We start from the raw sequence: 20,113 nt of genomic DNA on the forward strand, positions 1-20,113 counted from the left end.
TTTTAAATGAGTATCACTAATGGGCAGACTGGATAGACCGTTCAGGTCTTTATCTGCCGTCATTTACTATGTTACATAGTGCTACTATCAATAGATCCTGAATCTAAGTCCACAGCTGAGTGATTGACATCTCTTCTTCGTGACTCTTTTGTTTTGACTTGCTGCTCTCGTCGTCGAGGCCTTTTGGGCTTTTTTCTTCAGTGACCCCAACCATGACACCATTTTCAAGGTTGCCATTATGAATCCAAGGAGCTACAGATAATCCCAGATCCAGGTACCTCCTGTGCACACAGATCTCTCTTCTAGGACAGCAGCTTGAGCATACGCTCTCTGAGAAGGAAAACAGTTTCCCATTTAGTGTCAAATTGCAGTTCAGGAGTCTCACAAGCACTTTGTACATTTATGTGTCCTTGACAGACACCTTCAGTACAGGGCTCTTCCTTTTGGCCTGGAGACTGTACCTTGGACAATTCCAAAGTCATGGTCATGCTAGCAGCACTTCCACCCAAACAAGGACTCCAGGTACATCCCTACTCGGACAACTGGCTAATCTGAGAAGATTCAGAAATGGATTCAAAAGGTGGTGATAGTGGCAGTGATCCACCTGTTGGAAAGTTTAGACTGAGTAGTGAATTATGGCAAGAGACCTCTAAGGAGTTGGGAGCACTCTAATGTTAAAGGCCATGGATTTGATATAACCCTTTTCAATGGTACAACCCAAAGAGGTGTAACCACAGGACCCTGAGAAAAACATTGGCCCACTTTAAGTGGCCCATCTTCATAGTTACTGCAAAATAGATGGAGTAGCATCCTTGCTCCTGCATGCGAAAGGGGACTGGTTCCACAGCCCCTTGGTGGATTAATCACTGTAGAGAGAGATCTCTATCACCTCTCCTTTCAGGGGGAACACAAAGGGGGGGGGGATCGGTAGTATGGAATGTTGCTACTCCTTGGGTTTTGGCCAGTTATTAGGACCTGGATTGGCCACTGTTAGAATAGGCTACTGGGCTTAATGGACTGTTGGTCTGACCCACTAAGGCTATTCTTATATTTTTACGTGAGATAAGTTTAGGACAATTAAGCCATTGTAACATCACTGATGAGGTTGGCTCTGAGGCACTGTGGAATGAGGCATTATGACATCACAATCTCAGCTCTGGAATTTTGCTATTCTTAGAAATGCTGGAATGTTGCTACTCCTTGGGTTTTGGCCAGGTACTAGGGATCTGGATTGGCCACCCTGAGAATGGGCTACTGGGCTTGACGGACCATTGGTCTGACCCAGTAAGGCTATTCTTGTGTTCTTCATTTCAGGGTGTTTCTCTGTAGCACCACCTCCAAGACTCGCTGCACCTCCGAGGGGTCCCCACTAATCCACATCAGGCTCTTGGCAGCAGCCTTTTCAGAGAAATATTGAGAGTTCCAGTCTGCACCATCCACTGGTAGGGGGTAAACGACCCATTTGTCTGGCCTGGTCCAGCAAAATGAAAAGGAACTGAAACAGTTTAGGCTTTTCTTTTTAACTAAATATGGTATAGTCGATGCTCTCAGGAAGTTTGGCATACACATTGGTAAACAGCAGATGGACTCACAGAAGGTTTACAAGAGGATTTGCCAAAAATTAATACTCATCAACATTGATTGTTCTCTTCCAGAAAACAAACTTGACTTTACGGCATAATCTTACCTAAAGAAGCAGTTTCAACATAATGTTATTGCACTATGAACAATGGCTTCCAATAAACAGATGAAACATACAAGGTGAAGGACTTATCCACAGAATGTTACCTACAATATATAATCTTGTTCCCATCGAGGCTTACTTCCACTCCTGGTCACGGTTGTACTTTTCAAATTCTGAACCTTCAGAGCCACATATGTGCTGCAAGTGCCTAGAAACAAATGAAATAGTTATTTTATACCAACAATAATAAAATAGTCCCTATGCCATAGCATAAACTGTTCCAGACAAACTACCAGACACGTGGCAGGCAAAGTGTAGGCGTACTCAGGTGTGGCCTACCAAGTTTACACTTAAAATTTCTGCCCAAAATTTATTTTATTTTCATTTTTATTTAAAGTATTACAGTATTTCTTAGATTTATTATTATTTTTTTTTTTTGCTGCCTGCTTGAGAGTTCTGGTTGCTTGACTTCTGGTTAACATAGAATCTACTGTACTGCTTTCATCGCTTTGTAAGGGCCCTAAGTTAGATGCCTACATTGATGCTGCTGTGGTCAATGCACCGAAGCCCATAAGAATTATTATTTTTTTTTTTTTTTTACCTTGACAGCATCGCTACTGTGGCTTTGTAAAAAGTGTCCTTAGTCTTTATAATAGAACAAAAAAGTAAGAGATAATGAAGCATTTACTGCAGGTTTTATTGATTTGTTGAGTTAGTCATACACTTCTCCCTCCATATTTGCGGTTTCAGCATTCGCGGTTTCGATTATTTACGGTTTTTAGTTTGCTGGCTCCCCCCCCCCCCCCCCCCCATTACATCAGTTTGCATAGAGAAATCGCCGATTCCAAGCGTTTAAAGAGAAAATTGCTGATTCCCAGCACTTTCTTCACCATGTTTTGCCTCTCCTTCAAGAACAGGCCATGTCTCCCACCATGTTATTCGCAGTTTCACCATATTCATGATGGTTTTTAATAGAAAACAGCAAATAAAATGAAAAAGTTATTCGCTGTTTTTCTGTATTTGCGGGTCTGTTAATTCCCTATCACAGTGAATACAGAGGGAGAAGTGTATTTAAATGCATTCAGATGTCTGAGATGAAGAGAGGCTTACCTGTTGCATTATGCAGCTTTCCTTCTTTAACTTGTTTTAAAAAAAAAAGAAGAAAAAAAAAATCAATAAAATTCTGCATAATTTAAACATATTAAGTATATATGGGACATTAAGTGGCCCATTTACTAAACTGTGGTAATTTTTTTACATTTACCAAGCAGAGACGGTGTAACTGTTGGTGTGCTTAGCATCTCTCTTGCAGATACCACATACATAGAAGAGTTCCATGCACTGAATTCATTTGCATTTAGTGCAGGTGCACCTAAGGCCATCTCTTGGCCATTATGTGCAGCTGTACTAACTGTAGAAGTGGAAGGTAGTTAGCACATGATAATTAGTGCATGCCAACTGCAATGTGTAATCTCCATCCTCACTCTGCCTCATTCTGTGCTATCAGTTACTACAGGACACTTTAGGTACTTTTACTGTGCTTTAGTTAATCAGCAATGTCTGGACTTTTTAAAATAGCAATAGCCCTATTTCTTTGCTCTATGTTGGTTTTATATCGGGGTCTGTATTAATTTTGTAAACAAATTATTTCAGACCATGCACTTGGCATGACCCGAAACTTTAAAATGTATTTCTTCCGAGTTGTTTGTGCTATATAGAGCAATTTTGCACAATTACCACAGTTCGTTGTAACTGACGTTTATCGGTGTGAGATAGGCAAGAACCAAAGATAGAAAATCACATTCAAGTAGTTACAATACAAATGGTTTAGAAGAAGCTGTGGGGGAAAAGTAAGCATATTTATTTTCTAGAGTTACCTATTTAAAAAAAAAAGAAAAATCTTGTGAGCTTGTTTGTTGTATTCAATGTCTTTACCAAAACTTTTTATTTGAAGCTGCTACTTAAAAATACAGATCACTAAAAATATATCAGCCAGAAAAAAACCACTAATAAGTTAAAATGGTTACATAAATAGTAGTGCTCTGGCACAGAAGACCAAGAAAGCCAGTCACTAATTATCTGACGTCTTCCTCACAAACATAACCGATGAGCCTTGCAGAGCAAAGGGGGAGACGGGAGCATCCGATTGGCTGTCGAGTTCACTATTCGGGGGAAGAGTGTGGTCTAGTGCTTAAAGCTACAGCCTCAACACCCTGAGGTTATGGGTTCAAACTCCCACTGCTCCTTGTGACCCTGGGCGAGTCACTTATCTCCTCATTGGCCCAGGTACATCAGATAGATTGTGAGCCCGCCGGGACAGACATGGGAAAATGCTACAGTACCTGAATAAATTCATGTATTGTAAACCGTATTCTTAATACCATAGTCAGAACCCACGAGTGAACTTTTTTCCTAAGTGTTTTGTCTTCTGTTCAACGTTCAGATTTGAACTACCTACCACTACTATCATTAGGGGGTTTTCTGGCTTCTAGTATTCCTCCAATTCTGTGAATAGGAAATGCACCTCAAACGCCTCTTAAAGAGAACGCAACTTCTCACTTTTTTTTTCTTTTCCCTTTTACCGGCATGACATAAACTAGCGCAAGATACCGCATTTCAGACAGCTTAAAACATCTCTACTTGTACCGCGTTGGTCCTGTTAACTCCGGGAAGGGATGCGAGTTGCAAACATCGGAAAGTTGCAGGTTCTGTACTAGGAGAGAAGCTTCGGAGTCCAAAAGTTGAATTTTAAGGCGCACCTTTCACAGAAAGCAGCAGCATGGTAGAGAAGGGCGCGCAGACGCGCAGGTGTTGGCTAAGCAGCAGCCTCTGATCAACCTTCCCAGCGAAGTACGACTTCTGGCGGCATCAAACGAGCCTGTCCTCCCCTTTAAAGCTTTCCTTTAAGAGGCACCTGCCTGCTGACTTTGCTCAGGCTCCAGGGAAGAAGCTCCGGAAATCCCGGCTGTCGAAAAAGAAGCGTCTGGGGTATAGGGTAGGTGACGTGGGGAGTCCCTTTCTGATAGGATTATACACAGGCTCAGATCCGTAAAAGTGATTAAGGGTGGAGTAACGAGATTAGTGCTTCAGCAGGACGTCTGTGACGGGAGGTGCACTTGGAAGTGGGGAACTGGCCAGTGTGCTCAATTGGGAAAATAACGAAACAACCTCGATCCGAGAACATGGGAACAGACCGATGGTTCATCTAGTTAGTATCCTACTTCCAACTTCTGCCAATGCAGGTCACAAGTCCCTGGCAGAAACCCAAATAGTAGCAATATTTCAGGCTACTGATCTCTGGGCAAGCAATGGCTTAGCAGACTGTCATTTTGGCGAATCTTGTGCCCTGAACTAACAGACATTAGGGCTTAGGGCTTGATGCAGAGGAAGGAGCCTAAGACCTGATTGGCTCAGATGCCTAAGGCTGAGGGGCTTAGGCAGCTGAGCCAATCAGGGCCTTAGTCCCTTCTTCATCATCATCACATGATGCGAGGGGAGGGGAAGGCCCAACATTTTGGACTGGTGGTCCTCAGAGCAGGAAGGACTGAGCATCCCTCCTGCTCTCAATTTCTCATAAAGGTTGGGGGGAGGGAGTGGGCATCCCTCCTACCTTTTTTTTTTTTTTTTTGGGGGGGGAGAGTGTAGGGAATGGTTTGGGGGGTGCCGGGCAGGAGGGAGTGGGCATTCCTCCTGCCAAATTTTTTTTTGGGGGGAGGAGTGTTTCCCAGTGCTGGTTCATTTGGGGAGGGCTGACAGCATTTTTTTATGGGGCAGATATTGTATATATAATCATATAATCACAGCTATAATCCAATTAAAAACCTAACCATTTATGTTTATACAAAATACATTGTTTAAAATATATTTGTGAAGTGCTCAGACCAAGAAACCCATATGATAGTGATGTCACTACAATGAGGTTTACAAGGGGACCATCATCGCCTTCACGAGTCCCCTACCCTCCCTATATACACTCTAAAACCTATAACCTAACTGATAGGTCCATCCAGCTTGTGGTACTTATCTGTATTGGGGAGCAATTGGTGCTGTTGACTCTCATTGGTGACTTGTTAAAATTAAAGTGCAAGTGCTTCAATAAAGTCCTGAAAGTTTTTTCTTTTCTAAATGAATTCTCGTCCCCCCGACCCGGATTTCGTCTCTTCGTCAGGGAGGGACACTAAGAAAAAATCAAACAAACAGTGTGTGTCAGCTTAACTTAACAGATTAAATAATAATAGTAACTGTAAAGTCTAAACACTAATCATTTCCTAAAAAGCCCTGTATTCAAGTTCTTATAAACCTCTTAAATTCTATTATTACCTAGTGAAGGCTCGCTGAGTTCAGGAACAATCAAAGTGGACGGGCCGTCTGAACCTCTCTATTAGATGCGTGCTATTTATGTTAACTAACCGGAACTGGTAATGGACCCAATAGCCGGAAGTAAACACAACTGTAAGTGAAAATTCTCAAAGATTATATTGCTAGCCATTCTATATCTAAATTTAAACCATTTGGTTCCAGAGTATGCCAGTTATATATCAGACCCTGTTCTTTTTGTATTAAAAATCTCAATATGTCACCCTCATTTTTGCGTGTTTGAATTAAGACTGTATATTTCAAATCTTGGAGTGCATGTGACTGTTCGATCCAATGAGAAACCAAGGGGGCAGTAATCCGATTTGTCCTAATGTTACTTAGATGTTCTATAATTTGTGTTTTAATTTTGCGGATCGTTTGGCCGATGTATACTTTTTTGCATGGACATTGTATATAGTATACTACTCCCCTGGATTCACAATTGGTCCCAGTATTAAGAAAGAATTGTCGTGCTCCTGAAGGTGGAATATCTACATAATTAGCGTCTAGTATATAACTGCACACTCGGCATTTCCCGCAGGCTTTGTGAGGTGATTTGACCTCCATTCTTTGATTGTGTTGATTATGTTTGAGCAGTTCGCCTAAATTGGATGCTCGTGAGTAGGCAAATTTAGGTAAATTGTGCAATGATGGATGGTATTGTAATATTGCCCAGTGTTTTAAAATAATATGTTTTATAGCAGTACTATTATTTGTATGGGGCATCACGCATACTAGATCCTGTTGTTTTTGTTTATTTTGTTCATTGAGCATTAACCAAGGGCGATAACAGTTTTTAGCTCTTTTCCATGCTCTTCTGACAATTTTCCCAGGATACCCTCTTTGAATGAATTTATTATACATATCATTGGCTTCTTTATCAAAATCAGATTCCTCCGAACAGATTCTTCGTATCCGAAGGAACTGTCCGGTTGGGATACTGTTTCTTAGTGCTTTAGGGTGAAAACTCTGGTATTGTAACAAAGTATTACGGTCTGATTTCTTCTTGTGAAGAGTGGTGGAGATTTTTTGTTCATATTTATTAATCATTATACTGTATCTAGGAAAGAGATTTGGTGCTTATTATAAGTGTATGTAAGTGCTATATTGGGATCTTTTTGATTTAACTCTTCCATGAAAATTTTTAAAGCTGTTTCTCCTCCACTCCAAACAAAGAATATATCATCAATAAAACGTTTCCAACAGGAAACAAAATGAAAATAAGGAGATGTGTAAACATGTGATTCCTCATACTGAGTCATATACAGGCAAGCTAATGTGGGAGCAACCGTGGCTCCCATTGCTACTCCCTTGATTTGGAGATAGATCTCTTTCTCAAATTTAAAATAGTTGTTATAAATTACTAGTTCAGCAAATTTTTGCAACAAATTTCTTTTGGAGAGAGCATGATTCATCTTTAGCAATTGAGATTCTACTAACAAAACTGCCTGTGGTTGTGGAACATTAGAGTACAACGCAACCACATCTGCAGTGACTAGTATTGTGTCTCCAGAAAAAGACTGTTCAGAAAATTGTTGTATAAATTGTAAGAAATGTGTTGAGTCCTTAATATATGACTCAGCATGAGGGACCAGATGTTTTAATTGGCTGTCCAGATATTGAGAAACGGGCTCAAGTACTGACCCCGTTCCAACAACTATTGGACGCCCTGGTGGAGATCTATCCGACTTGTGTATCTTGGGAATAAAATGAATTCTGGGTATCCTGGGAAAATCGCCAGTGAGAAATCTAATCTCTTTAGAGGTCAAAGTATGTTCAATCTTGGCTTTTATCAATAATTCATCTATGCTGTGTTTAATTTCGGCTGTAGGATCCTGTTGCAATGGCATATAATATGTCCTATCTGTTAATTGGCGTAAAGCTTCATTTCTATAATCCGAGTAATTCTGAATCACTATTCCCCCTCCCTTGTCGGCCCTAGAAATATATATAGAGCTGTCGTTTTTAAGATCTTGTATGACTCGTCGTTGTGCTTGAGTAAGATTAGGGTAATTATTCACTCTAGAGTGAGCCTCTAAATTTTGTATGTCTTTAAGAACTAACTTTTCAAAAGAAGCGACTAACGGATCCGGTTGTCCAGGGGGCATCCAGATAGATTTATATTTTAGTCCTTCTGGAAGAGGGGGGTCGATGGATGATTTGTCATGAAAAAATTGTTTCAGCTTGATGGATCGAAAAAACCTCTGCAGATGTGCTCGGGTATCGAAACTATCATAATTAATACTTGGAACAAAGGAAAGTCCTTTCATCAATAATTCTTGTTCTTCTTTGTTAAGTTCGCGTGAAGATAGGTTAAAAATTCCCGTTGATATCGATGCTTCTATTTTTTGTTATTGTTCTTGCTGCGGGTTTCGATTTGATTTGTTGAACGGGAGGCTCCTTCGCTGGGGTGTAACCTTAAAAAAGAGTCTGGAAGGGTACCCTTTCTTTATTTGTTAAGGCATTTGGTTGCTGAATGATTGTGTCTATGTCATCTGATGAAGATGAATTGCTAGTGGACAGATTAAAGGTTATTTTCTTATTTTTGTTAATATGGGCATTTCTTTGTCTTCTAGTTTTGATATTACGATTCATCCAGGGGTATACATAACCCCTGGTGAAATCATTTTCGTCTCGTCAAAATTTTTTTATTTTTAATTGCCTCTGTTCCTTTTGATATTTGTCCATTAGAGTTAAATGATCTTGATAATTGGTCATGAAGGAATCATCTGTCAACTGTTGCTTGATTTGTTCTAATTTAGACCCCAATTCTTTTTGTTGTGAATCTATCAATGGGGCTAATGCATCAATAGTTAACAGCATAAGATCAATCGAACATCGAGTTAATGTCGCATTGTATATAACAGATATTGTATATAACAGATATTGTATATAACACACATACAACATCTGTACCATTAAAAAAAAAAGAAGAAGAAAGCCCCAAAAGCTGAGGGGCTTCCCCAAATCAGCTCTGCGCATGTAATTTGCATAGAGGTTTGTTGGTGCATCAATTAGTGTTCCAGTCAGCCAACAGCGATTCACACGGTCTTAACGACTGTGTTTTTTTGCATCTAGTCCTAAGCAACCTTCCTTCAAATCATTTCACTTGTTGCTTCCAACCAAATTGGTGTTTCTTGCCTAGAGCCAGTAGCGTAGTGAGGGGTGTGGCACCTCCTCTTGATCCCCACTCCCGTACCTCTTGAAATATTCGCTGGTACCGACCTCTGCTCCCTTCTGACGGGACCAGGACGTCAGCCAAGGTGGAAGAGGCTGTTCGCGCTGGTGAACATTTCAAGAGGTACCCAGGGTGGGGTGCTCAAGTGGCAGGGAAAAGTAGGGGGGGGGGAGGGCACATGGTGCAGTGATGCTGGACGCTAATCACTCTCACTATACTAGTACCTAGAACATCAGTATAGGAGAATTAAAAATAGTTTTAAATAAATGTCAGAAATAAATACATAAGGAGTTTAAAAAATGTTCACCTGGGAGCAAAAGAACTTCCCCCCAAATTAATCCAAGGAGATCAAGGAGGTCTTTTACTAAAGATTAGCTTGTGATATCTGCCCCAGGGCCATAGGAATAAATATGTGTCTTGTGGTAAATAACATGAACTAATCTTTAGTAAAAGTCTCCCCAGGGCCCAGCTTTGGTATAGAGTTAAAATTGGTGAACAAAACAGACCTAGAAAATGGACCAGATAACACTAGAGTTTGCAGAAAATTATTGCCTCCCCCCAAAAAAAAAAATAAAATAAAAAAGGACCAGTGTATTTCTGTGGGGGAAAACCCCGTTGCAGTTACTGCAACATAGAAACAATATACGGAAATATAGCAGTTAGGAAGTTACTCTTTTCAAAGTGCCTCACCCCCTTCTCCTTTTTCCCAGTCACAAACACAATAGAAAAACACACTGCCACCCCCCACCCCCCCTCCCAACCCTTCTCACACACATACACAAAACACAGATGTCATATACAGACACACACTGTTGAATGAGCGAGTCCTTATTACTCTGAATGACTGATCTCTATCCTTTTTTTATGACTTTTCTTTCCCATTGGATTAATTGAATTGTAAAGTGCCTTAACTTTAGCCTTAAATAAGGTGGTATAGCAAAATTTAATAAACAATGAACAACACACACATACAAGCAAAAGAGATATATTCATTACCATGCCTTCTCCTCGCACAGACACACACAAAGTTGCATGTGCACACATACACTCACAAGCATAAAGATAACACAGAATACAAGCAGGGCCGGCATTAGGCATTACTCCTGGCGGAATTCTGTACAACTGTGCAGAGCAGAATTCTGCACATGCTGTGCAGAATTCTGCGCAAACCTATTCTGCCCCTGTCCTTATACTTGCCCCATTCCCTCCTTCTCCCCTGCTCAGGTCTGGCCTCTCTTCCTCTGACCGCCCCCCAACCCATGAGATCAGACATATCTGCAGGCCTCCCAAGGAAGCAGCAGTGGCAGAAGCCAGCCAGCAGAGGCAACACTGTGAATGGGCTGCTTGTGGCCAGCCCCGCCAGAGCCTTAACCTCTGCTGCATCACTTCCTGTAGATAGATGACACAGCAGAGGGAAGGCCCTGGCAGGGCCAGCTACAAACAGCCTGTTCATAGCACTGCCTCTGCCAGTTGGCTTCCACAACTTCTGCTGCTGCCCTGGGAGGCCTGAAGTTATGTCTGATCTCACTGGGGAGTCAGTCAGAGGGAGAGAGGCTAGACATGTGCTGAGGAGGAGGAGGGGGCATGGATGCTAGACCACAATTGTGGCCTGCGAGTAGGGGGAGGAGAGGAGGGGACATGGATCCTGGGATACAAGTATGTGTGTGGGGAGGCATGAATGCTAGGCCTGCAGGGAGAGGAGGAGAAGGGAGGGCACATGGATGATTCAGGGTACAAGTCAGAGAGATGATGGGTGTGGTGAGGTATATGGATGTTGGACCCGCAATTGTGGGTAGGGGATGGTAGAGAGAGGAAAAGAGAGTGACCAAGACCAGAAAGGAGATGGGAAGGGAGTAAGAGATTCGTAGCCACTGGAGAGAGGGAGAGAGAGATGCCACATTACGGGGGCCAAGAAGGGGATTCAGGATGCAAGTGTGAGAGAGGTGGGATTTAGAAGGAGACAGAACTGCAGTTGGAGTGAGAGAGAGAACTGAGGAGGCTGGAACTTGAGAAAGGAAAAGGCAGGAAGGAATTTCAGTCCTCAGAATAGCAGAATTCTACATAAAACACTACAGATAAACTTTGCTGAATTTTGAAATATTGTGCGTAGAATTTTCAAAACTTTTGTTCAGAATTTTCAAAATTTTGCGCAGAATTCTGCCAGGAGTAAGGCATGCTGGAGCCCAGGGCAGAAATTAATGAGGGTCCCCCAATTCCCCTCTGCTCTGCCCCTCCCTTGATTTTCCCACCCACCAAATGCCCTCCCATCCAGCATCCCTACCTTCATTTTAAAATCATCTGCTCCAGGGAGTCCCCTTTGGCAGAGATGTTCTTCCCTTCTCCCCATCCAGTTCCAAAGCCCCCCTCACTTGTGCTAAAAACATGTTACAGTTTTGTAAAAGGGGGAGGGTGTCAATGAGGCATGTCCTTATGCATTGGTAGATGCTGCTTGTGTGGTTGCCAATCAGCCGCTAGGTATACTTTATAGCACAGGTGTCAAAGTCGGTCCTCGAGGGCCGCAATCCAGTCGGGTTTTCAGGATTTCCCCAATGAATATGCATGAGATCTATTAGCATACAATGAAAGCAGTGCTTGCAAATAGATCTCATGCATATTCATTGGGGAAATCCTGAAAACCCGACTGGATTGCGGCCCTCGAGGAGGGACTTTGACATCCCTGCTTTATAGAATCCCCTGAGTTGCACCAAGGCGTGCATAGGCATCACTAGGCATCCTATTAGGCCAGGTTTTACTTGGCCTAATTTACCAGGGCCTAATAACTCTTAAGTCAACTGTGCCTATTCTCCACCCCTAACCACGCCTACTTTTCAGATAGGTGTCAGAGGGTGCCAAACTCTCTTATACAGAATTAGGCCCCTAGTGCTTCCTAAATAGGAAGTGGCAAGGGCTTCCAAATTAACTTTTTTCAGGTAATGCGTGCTAATTCATTGCCTGAACAATAAAAATAACTGAAATATGCCTTAAACATTGCTACATTAGAAATGGATTTAGCGTGGAGGAAGGTCAAAATACTCATAGCCTATTTCCTAACATGGATTAATAAAAGAGCCCCCTAAAGCCTCTTAAGGTAGCTCTGTGGCATTGTTATTTGTGTTTTCAGTTTCCACCAACAGAACTTAACTATGCGTTGCTAATCCTGTTATTAAATTATTGCCTCTGATCAGGGTCTCCAGGTTGTTTGTTGATTCTTTCAGCTCGAGTTGAAAATTGATTTTCAATCATTGCAGTCTCTTCCTAGAGGCTATTTCAACTCTATTTACTCTGGGATAAGTGCCAACACCCTAAAAAAAATTGTTTTCCATAGCTTTCTAGTGTCTTAGATGAGGTGGTTTCACTGTACAAATATAAATGGAATTTAAATCATGTCCTAAGTACTGTAAAAAGAAAATAAAAATTAAGAATCACACTGAAAAATACTGAATAAAACTGGATTTTGTAAACTCTTCTTTATGAACATCCATATTAGTGAATATCATGTATGATGTGTACCTTTTAAGTTCAAACCTGTTATTGGTTTTTAAGATATAGGGCTCCTTTTATTAGGGTGCGCTAACCGATTTAGCACGTGCTAAAGATTAGTGTGTGATAAATGCTAAGATGCCTATAGGAATATAATGGATGTCTTAGCATTTGGCATGCACTAATCTTTAAGTGCAAACAATTTTTATTGAACAATAAAGGATGATACACTCAACAAACGAACAGTGGCGGTGTTCAATATAATACAGAAAGACTCCCAACCCAAACCCCTCCCTCTCCCATTATGCGAAACAAATATCATTGATGATAAAAGAACAAGAATAATGGTGGAAGCAAAAAGGTACAGTCATGGCATCAACAATTTCTCCACATGTTCCAAACTAAGATATAACCCCCCCCCCCCAACACATGTCCAGTCTCACATCCCAAGGGCCAGTAGCAAGAGAGAGAGAAAAAAGGGAGGGACCAGACAGGAAAAATACCCAAAATAACACCTAAGTCCCACCCAACACTCCCCACCCCAAGCTAGCCCCCCCCAACCCCCCAGAATAGAGACATGGTAGAAGGAAACCAAAAAGCAGTGGAAAACAGGGTAGACTTAAAGCAAATTCAAAATTTGGCTGCGCTTTTGAGGTGGTAGAGAATTAAGACAGGGATCCCAAACAGCTAAAAACAGCTTTTTCTGCTTAGAGGTACCTCGTGCATCCTTAGCCTCCCAACCCAATAGATCAAGGATAGCCAGTCTCCAACCCCAATACGAGGGGGAATCCGGTGAGGTCCACACTTTCAAAATCGCTTTCAAACCCAAAATACCAAGCTTCTGAACCCACAATCGAGCTCCCTTCTCTCAAACCCCAAAGGAACCCAAGAAGCCCAAAAGGAGCACCTTGGGAGATAGCAGCAAGGGCTGGCCCAGGATGCGTTTAATAAAGGTTCCAGCACGCTTCCAAAAAGTTTGCACAGAGGAACAATGCCAAATAACATGAATGAAAGTGGCCTCTGCCAAGGTACATTTCAAACAAAGAGGATCCGTGGCATAGACCATTCTATGAAACTGGGAGGGGGGGTAATATAGGCCCTATGTATGACCTGCAAGACACATTCCCGTAAACAAGCTCAATAGACCTCAGAGAGAATACGTGATACACTAAGCTGAATCGTCCATGTAGACACCACACCCCCAAGATCACCCTCCCATCTACCATGGAGCGGCAGGAAATCCTTAGCAGGACTCAACGCCAGCAGTGCCTTGTGAAGAAGAGAAAAAGAGAAGAGTCCCTCAGAGATCGGATCAAAAAACTGACATAACCGCTCCCCCAAAGGAAAACTCTTTGACGTTTTATCCAAGGAAAGGTAATGTTTATGTTGGCAGAAAGCATAATAGTCCCCCCAGGTAGCCTCTATCCTGCAAGAAAAATTGGCATAAGCAAGCAAAGTCCCCTCTGGGCCTGTAAGATGTTCAAGCACAGTAACGCCAAGCTCTTCCCAGCGCTGAAATGCTCTTTTCTCCCTCCCCGGCAAAAAAGCCACATTTCCCTTAATGATTGCCTCCCAAGCGCAATACCAAAACCCGCCAGGCCTCACCTAAAGAAGAAATGAGCCAACTGGTTCTAAGATCCCTAGGCTAGCATGCACTAATCTTTAGTGCACGCTAAATCGGTTAACGCACCTTAATAAAAGGACCCCATAGTGAATACAATTAGCATTATATTTTAAAAATTTAAATACTATAATTTTTTATAGTTATAAAGAAGTGAAGGTTACACATTAACCACCTTTTATGAAGCTACATTAGCATTTTTTATCGCCGAAGCATCGAAGCTTTTACCGCCATGGTCAGCGATAAAAAACACTAACTCGGCTTTATAAAAGGGGGGAAATTTATAGGCACCTTTTACTAAGCTATGGGGGTCTTATACTAAGGCCTTACCATTCTCGCAAAGTTTCAAATGGTTACAACAAAGAAAAAATGGGGAGACCCAATGATCCACAGTGAAAACAATCCACCGATGAAAACAAAAACAAAAACTGTGGATACAGATGTTCTGGAGATAATTTATTAAACACTGACATATAAAACCATGAAAATTCAATTTAAAAAGTACAATGGTAAAAAATACTGTGATGAAAACACGGTCCGTGTTTCGGCGAACACGCCTTCCTCAGGAGTCCAATGGTTTGCAAACTCACATATAAAGAATTGGACTGAAAACAGTCTATTGTCTTTAAACATGTGAGCAAAGAACACCGCAGACAAGCTGAAGTAGCAACAAAAATGCTAAGGAGGATATATGATTGAAGTCTACAAAAATCCTGAGTGGTGTAGAATGGATACAAGTGAATTGGTTTCTTTACTCCATCAAAAATTACAAAGACTAATAATAATAATAAAAAAATAACAACATAATAATAATAAAAAATAACAACATCCAAAAAGGGGCCTAAATCGGTACTTAGACGATCACAAAGCTAGATCACAAAGCTAGGCCTTTCCCCTGCCTCTAAACGCCTAGAGCTAAAAGAGGCGTTTGTAGAGGAGGGGAAAGGGCGGGAGGTGGGCCGACCTAAATGGTCCATGGGCACCACAAGCCAGTGCTGATTTACAGATATTTAATGTCAGCCAATACCTAGATAGTGGCAGTGAATGTCTTTTTTTTTTTTTTTTACCCACAGTGGTCACTGTTAAAAAAAAAAGACCCTGCCCACCACTGCCTTAATATTGGCTCCTAAACATTTTCACCAGTTGTTTCTCTTATCTGCCACTCTTTGCCCTTTCAATTGAATCTGTGTCCACTCATGAATTTGTCTCTGTACTTTTCATGAAGAGGAAATACACAAAGGAAGGAGGGGATGTAACAAGTCCAAGTAAAATACAGCTACACTATCTGCTGCATTGCCATCATTGTTTTTTGTTTTTAAATTATCTTTATATACAGACCTAATCAAAGCATATGAGAACAGAAGCAGGAGCAAGATAAATATAGTACATGGATCCAGCTAAAGGAAAACAGATCCAATACTGTATTTAATATATTCTAGACAACAGGAACTGCAGTGCAAGTATTTCTAGAGACCGTGCCAAATTTTCTCCATGATTACTGTCAGCATTACATTATTGTGGGCTGGCATATCCAAAGTGCAAGCAAAGGATTCTGGGATATTATATTAAACAAATCTGATCCTGGGAAAGCCACTGCAAACAAACTAGATGATTCCTAAAGACCAGTACTTAAGACCAACAAAAGACCTATTGAAATAAATTCCAAATTCTGACACAGACAGGGACTGGAAGATACTGGAACAGAGAATTCAAATCTATAAAAAGTGGCTTCAATCCCCTGACTCTTTCTTCTTTCTATTCCTCCTTCAGCTTCTCATACCTCCAAACTTATTCATTCAAACACACACATCATTCAAATTCAAGTGTATAAAGAAAGCCTCTTTTTCTCTGCTCTCTCTTTTTCCTTTGGCCTTTTCACACCTCATATACCCACACACGCAGACATACAGCATCTCCTTAACCAGATTCAGTTCAGCCATTTGCAGAAGGGCAGAACCATTTTCCTTAAATACACAAGCAGCTCTATATCCAAATACCCATTCTGTACATTTGTAATAAGCTTATTTCTTTATATATTATATACCTTTTCCAAATCATTCCTGGCTATTCTTTCATTATTTTACTTCCCACTGCCTCTGAGGCCTGAACCCGGGACCTGAAAAAAGGCTAGAAAAAAAAAAGTTTACATTTTGACTTGATGATTTTTCTCTATGAGAAGCTCAAATTTGACAAGTTCACTCCCAGTACAACAAGATTAAGGGTAAATGTAGTCAAATCTCTAGACAAGTCTTCTGTCAATGTAAAGCATTAGAGGTGTGAAGTAAATGTATGGTTTTACATTATTATACAAGAAAGATGAGTGCATTAGTGTGGTTAGAACATTTTGTTGGAAGATATCAAACAATGCCTCCTCTTATTTAAGTTGCAACAAATCAGGCCCTTTTTTACTAAGCTACAGAAGAGGTCTATACCATTGCCTGGGGCGCTAAATGCTCCGACACTGCTCTAACGCTCATAGGAATTGATGACAGAATTGCCCTAGAAACAAAGCTACAAATGGTGCAAAACTTTACACAGGGGTGTCCAACCTTTTAGCTTCCCTGGGCCGCATTAGCTGAAAAAAAAGTTTCTGAGGCTGCACAAATGCGCAAACGCTGCAGCAAGACAGAGAAGGGAACTGGCAAGAAGGTAAACACCCGGGGGAAGCAGAGGAAAACACTGCATCGCCCTCAACCAGGGCTGCACAAAGTACTTCACGGGGCCGCAGGTTGGACACCCCTGCTTTACAGCATCGACTGTTGCCAAACATTCCACGACATCTTATGCATACAGATGAAATGGAACCTGTGAGCTTTGACAGTCTTGTAACACAGAGAGCACAGTCATTATTTTATCTTGTGATTGAAGGAGGATCAACAAAAGTGAAAATTTTCGGTGCCAATGAGTTTGGAATAGTATTCTTTCCGTTTTTCCTTCAGTTTGATTTTATATTGTTTGATTTGGACTAACAATCCAGTTTTCATGGAAGTTTGGAATCGGGCATCTAAACTGACTATTGTTAATGATGCAGCAGAATGAGGGATAAACCTCACTGAAAGATACAATGCAAAAAATGAAGAACAGAAGCAGTGTGTTCTTCAGCTAGTGGCCAGCCACCGAAAGAAGTTTCCTTCTGCATCAAAGGCAGCTTATGTCATAGACCATTGATTATTTGTCAAGTGCACAAGAATTATAATATACTAAGCTAAGCAATAGTTTAAAAAAAACAGTGAGGTAGGGTGACCCCTAAACTTTGTTTAAGTAAAAATTTGTGCATTTTTCATTTGTATATAAAGGAATAAAATTAGCTTTGTGGACAAATGAAATGTGTTAATTAATATTTTGGACACCCAACAAATGCATTCAGGTACACATCAGTATATGAAGAGCCAGCAAGCTACTCACTATTATTAATCAACAAGTGGAGAAAAGACCTCAGCGTCACGTTGGATTAACCAAACAAATCCTCCGGACTCAGCAACTTCAAATATAACATCCTCGGTCATAAAAACTCCACTGTTCTAGTCATTATTTTGTTTGAGTTAAAAAACTAGCATCGATACAGAGCATATTTCAACTCTCCACTCTTATAGATTATCTTAGTCAAAAAACTCAAAACAAAAAAATAATAAAGAACTTATCTACTGCAAGGATCTTCAATAGATGATATGTGCAGAGTCTAAAGACAGTACAGGGTCCGGATCAATTTCCTACGGACCCCTCTCAGCCAACTCCCGACAGGGCCCCTGTTTCGCTCTAATTAGCTTCATCAGGGGCATAAGCTGTAACAATAATAAACCAACAATAAAAAAAACTCAATTGCAAAAAGCAGAAAAAACAGAACCCAAAAACACAGCAAGCCTTTAGCTTGAGCCTAACGCTTCAAAATTCTGCCGTGTCGGGTCCCTGTTCCACTTTACAAAGGTGCACCACATTAAAATGATGTTTTGTTGTAAATAAAGACTTGGCATCAAATACATCATTCCTACAGTATTTTTTTTTGCTTCCAATGCTCCTTCCCCAGGTGTAGGTGTTTGTCTTTGGAGCCACATAACATATCTGCCATGCACAGACAACAGCAGTGCTTATCAATCTTTTTGTGGCTGTAACTCCATGGTTGCGGTCAAATAAAATTGTGTGACCCCCCTCGCCTGGAATTACAGAATTTATTTTATTTAAAATATTTATAATCCGCTTAATGCCTAAGTGGCTCAAAATAAACATACACAATATCAAAGGACATCACATTTCTTTCAATGATATAAAACAAAATAAAAACAATAAAAACAAAAATGGTAAATCTCGAGCCTTCTTTTCAAGAATGAATTCCATCTCACAGAGTAAATATGACCTTCTTACATCACCAGAAGGCTTGAACAAAGAAATGTGTTTTTAGCAATTTTCTGAACTTCAACACATCTCTGAAAAGGATTCAGGTCCCAATTCCTGCCCCATACTTTCTCTGTCTCTGTCATATGTAAGTCAGGTACCTGGGGACACATCTTAAAGACCAGAAACCATCTTTCAAATATGTCCGTCTTTTATTATGAGTTTCACATATTTATACGAATCAGGTTTGCCAGCATGTGATGGCATGTGACGTAAGGTCACATGAAACTTTAAACACATCAGCATTTTTCCTAGCTAGAGATTGAAGTCCAAAAGGTAAGAAAAAGCCTTGACCAGCAGAGCTTCTTAACTAAAGCTGTCTGTAAATACGGCTTAACAAAACAATTGAATTCACTTCACATTATCTCTGTTTAAACATTATCTGTCTTCAAAGAAGGGAAAGATAAACAGGGCCTACCTTTGCATCTTTAAACAACATATGCCTAAGGACACTTACTAAAGTTCTGATACGTGTCCCTTCAAATCCCCTCTTACGACATGTAAATGACGTCACAAATACACAGCATGAGCTGGAAGGGAGTGATACCTTAGGTATGTCTCTCAAGGAGGGGTCTTTTAGGAGCTGTAATACGAATAACACAGTACATGAGCAGTCAAGATAAGAGTGCAAATAATAAGAGATTATGCATTCAACTAAAGTGCTGATCCCAAGAATTAGATAAATCAGAGTTACATTTGAACTCAGCAAAGAGGTCTGCTAATTTCTGAATGTCCATAGTAGGACCTATATTGTCAGAAAGAAAAGTACAACAGCATAAAATACTGGGAAGAATTTTTCAGCTAAAATCCTAGCTAGGGCCATATGATTTTGAGAACCATCTGAGAAGTGGAGCCTAATTGATCAGTAATACCTTGCAAGGCGTCCCTAGAATAGTTCACAAGGCGTTGCTGATTATAATAATTTTAACTAATCCGATCAACATTCTTATTAATAGTAATAAAGGGAATAAGGAACTCAAACCCAGCCTTAACCTGAGCTCGGGCCTTAAATTCATCTGGGACCCCTCTTGGGACCCCTATAGCATCTATGTATACATGTGATCAGATTTATATCAAGACAAATAAAAGGAAAAACCATGTGAATAGGAAGGATGCCTTTCAGAAAGAATATGCAGAAGCATGGTAACCTTAACTAAAGTGCACTGGCCTATCCACTGGCTGGGTAGCTTAACAGGGAGCCAAAAGTCTCCATAAAGCCAGTAAATATTAAATCTGATGCAGCAACAATAGGGCATACCTATGAGCCAAGACAGAACAATAACCTGGGGGTAAATTACCTACAAAACTACCCTGTGTCAGAATAGAAACATGACATATGTAATTGCCCTTATAGATGATAACGGCAATATCAAGCTTTTGTTGTCCTGGCAACAAAGGGTATTTA

General features: G+C 40.8%; 2 protein-coding genes across 8 annotated transcripts in view; one reads left to right on the forward strand and one right to left on the reverse strand.

Moving 5' to 3' along the window:
- UNC13C (unc-13 homolog C) overlaps positions 1 to 4,562 on the reverse strand; it is a 769,821-nt gene extending 765,259 nt beyond the window's left edge. For 2 of the 7 annotated variants that reach the window (XM_033920484.1, XM_033920482.1), the window contains exons 1-3: positions 2,949 to 3,013; positions 2,795 to 2,824; positions 1,793 to 1,892 (exon numbers count right to left, since the gene is read on the reverse strand). In XM_033920484.1, coding sequence (XP_033776375.1) covers positions 1,793 to 1,892; positions 2,795 to 2,824; positions 2,949 to 3,009 — 191 coding nt within the window. In that variant the 5' untranslated portion in view covers positions 3,010 to 3,013. The other 5 variants (XM_033920485.1, XM_033920487.1, XM_033920488.1 and 2 more) reach the window with 5 other exon arrangements.
- Positions 4,554 to 20,113, forward strand: part of WDR72 (WD repeat domain 72) — a 343,080-nt gene continuing 327,520 nt past the window's right edge. The window contains exons 1-2 of the mRNA XM_033920737.1: positions 4,554 to 4,679; positions 6,009 to 6,136. Of these exons, the coding sequence (XP_033776628.1) occupies positions 6,106 to 6,136 (31 nt within the window). The 5' untranslated portion in view covers positions 4,554 to 4,679; positions 6,009 to 6,105. The remainder of the gene's footprint in view (positions 4,680 to 6,008; positions 6,137 to 20,113) is intronic.

The sequence above is a fragment of the Geotrypetes seraphini genome, chromosome 14 (assembly GCF_902459505.1).
Source record: "Geotrypetes seraphini chromosome 14, aGeoSer1.1, whole genome shotgun sequence".
NCBI lineage: Eukaryota > Metazoa > Chordata > Amphibia > Gymnophiona > Dermophiidae > Geotrypetes > Geotrypetes seraphini.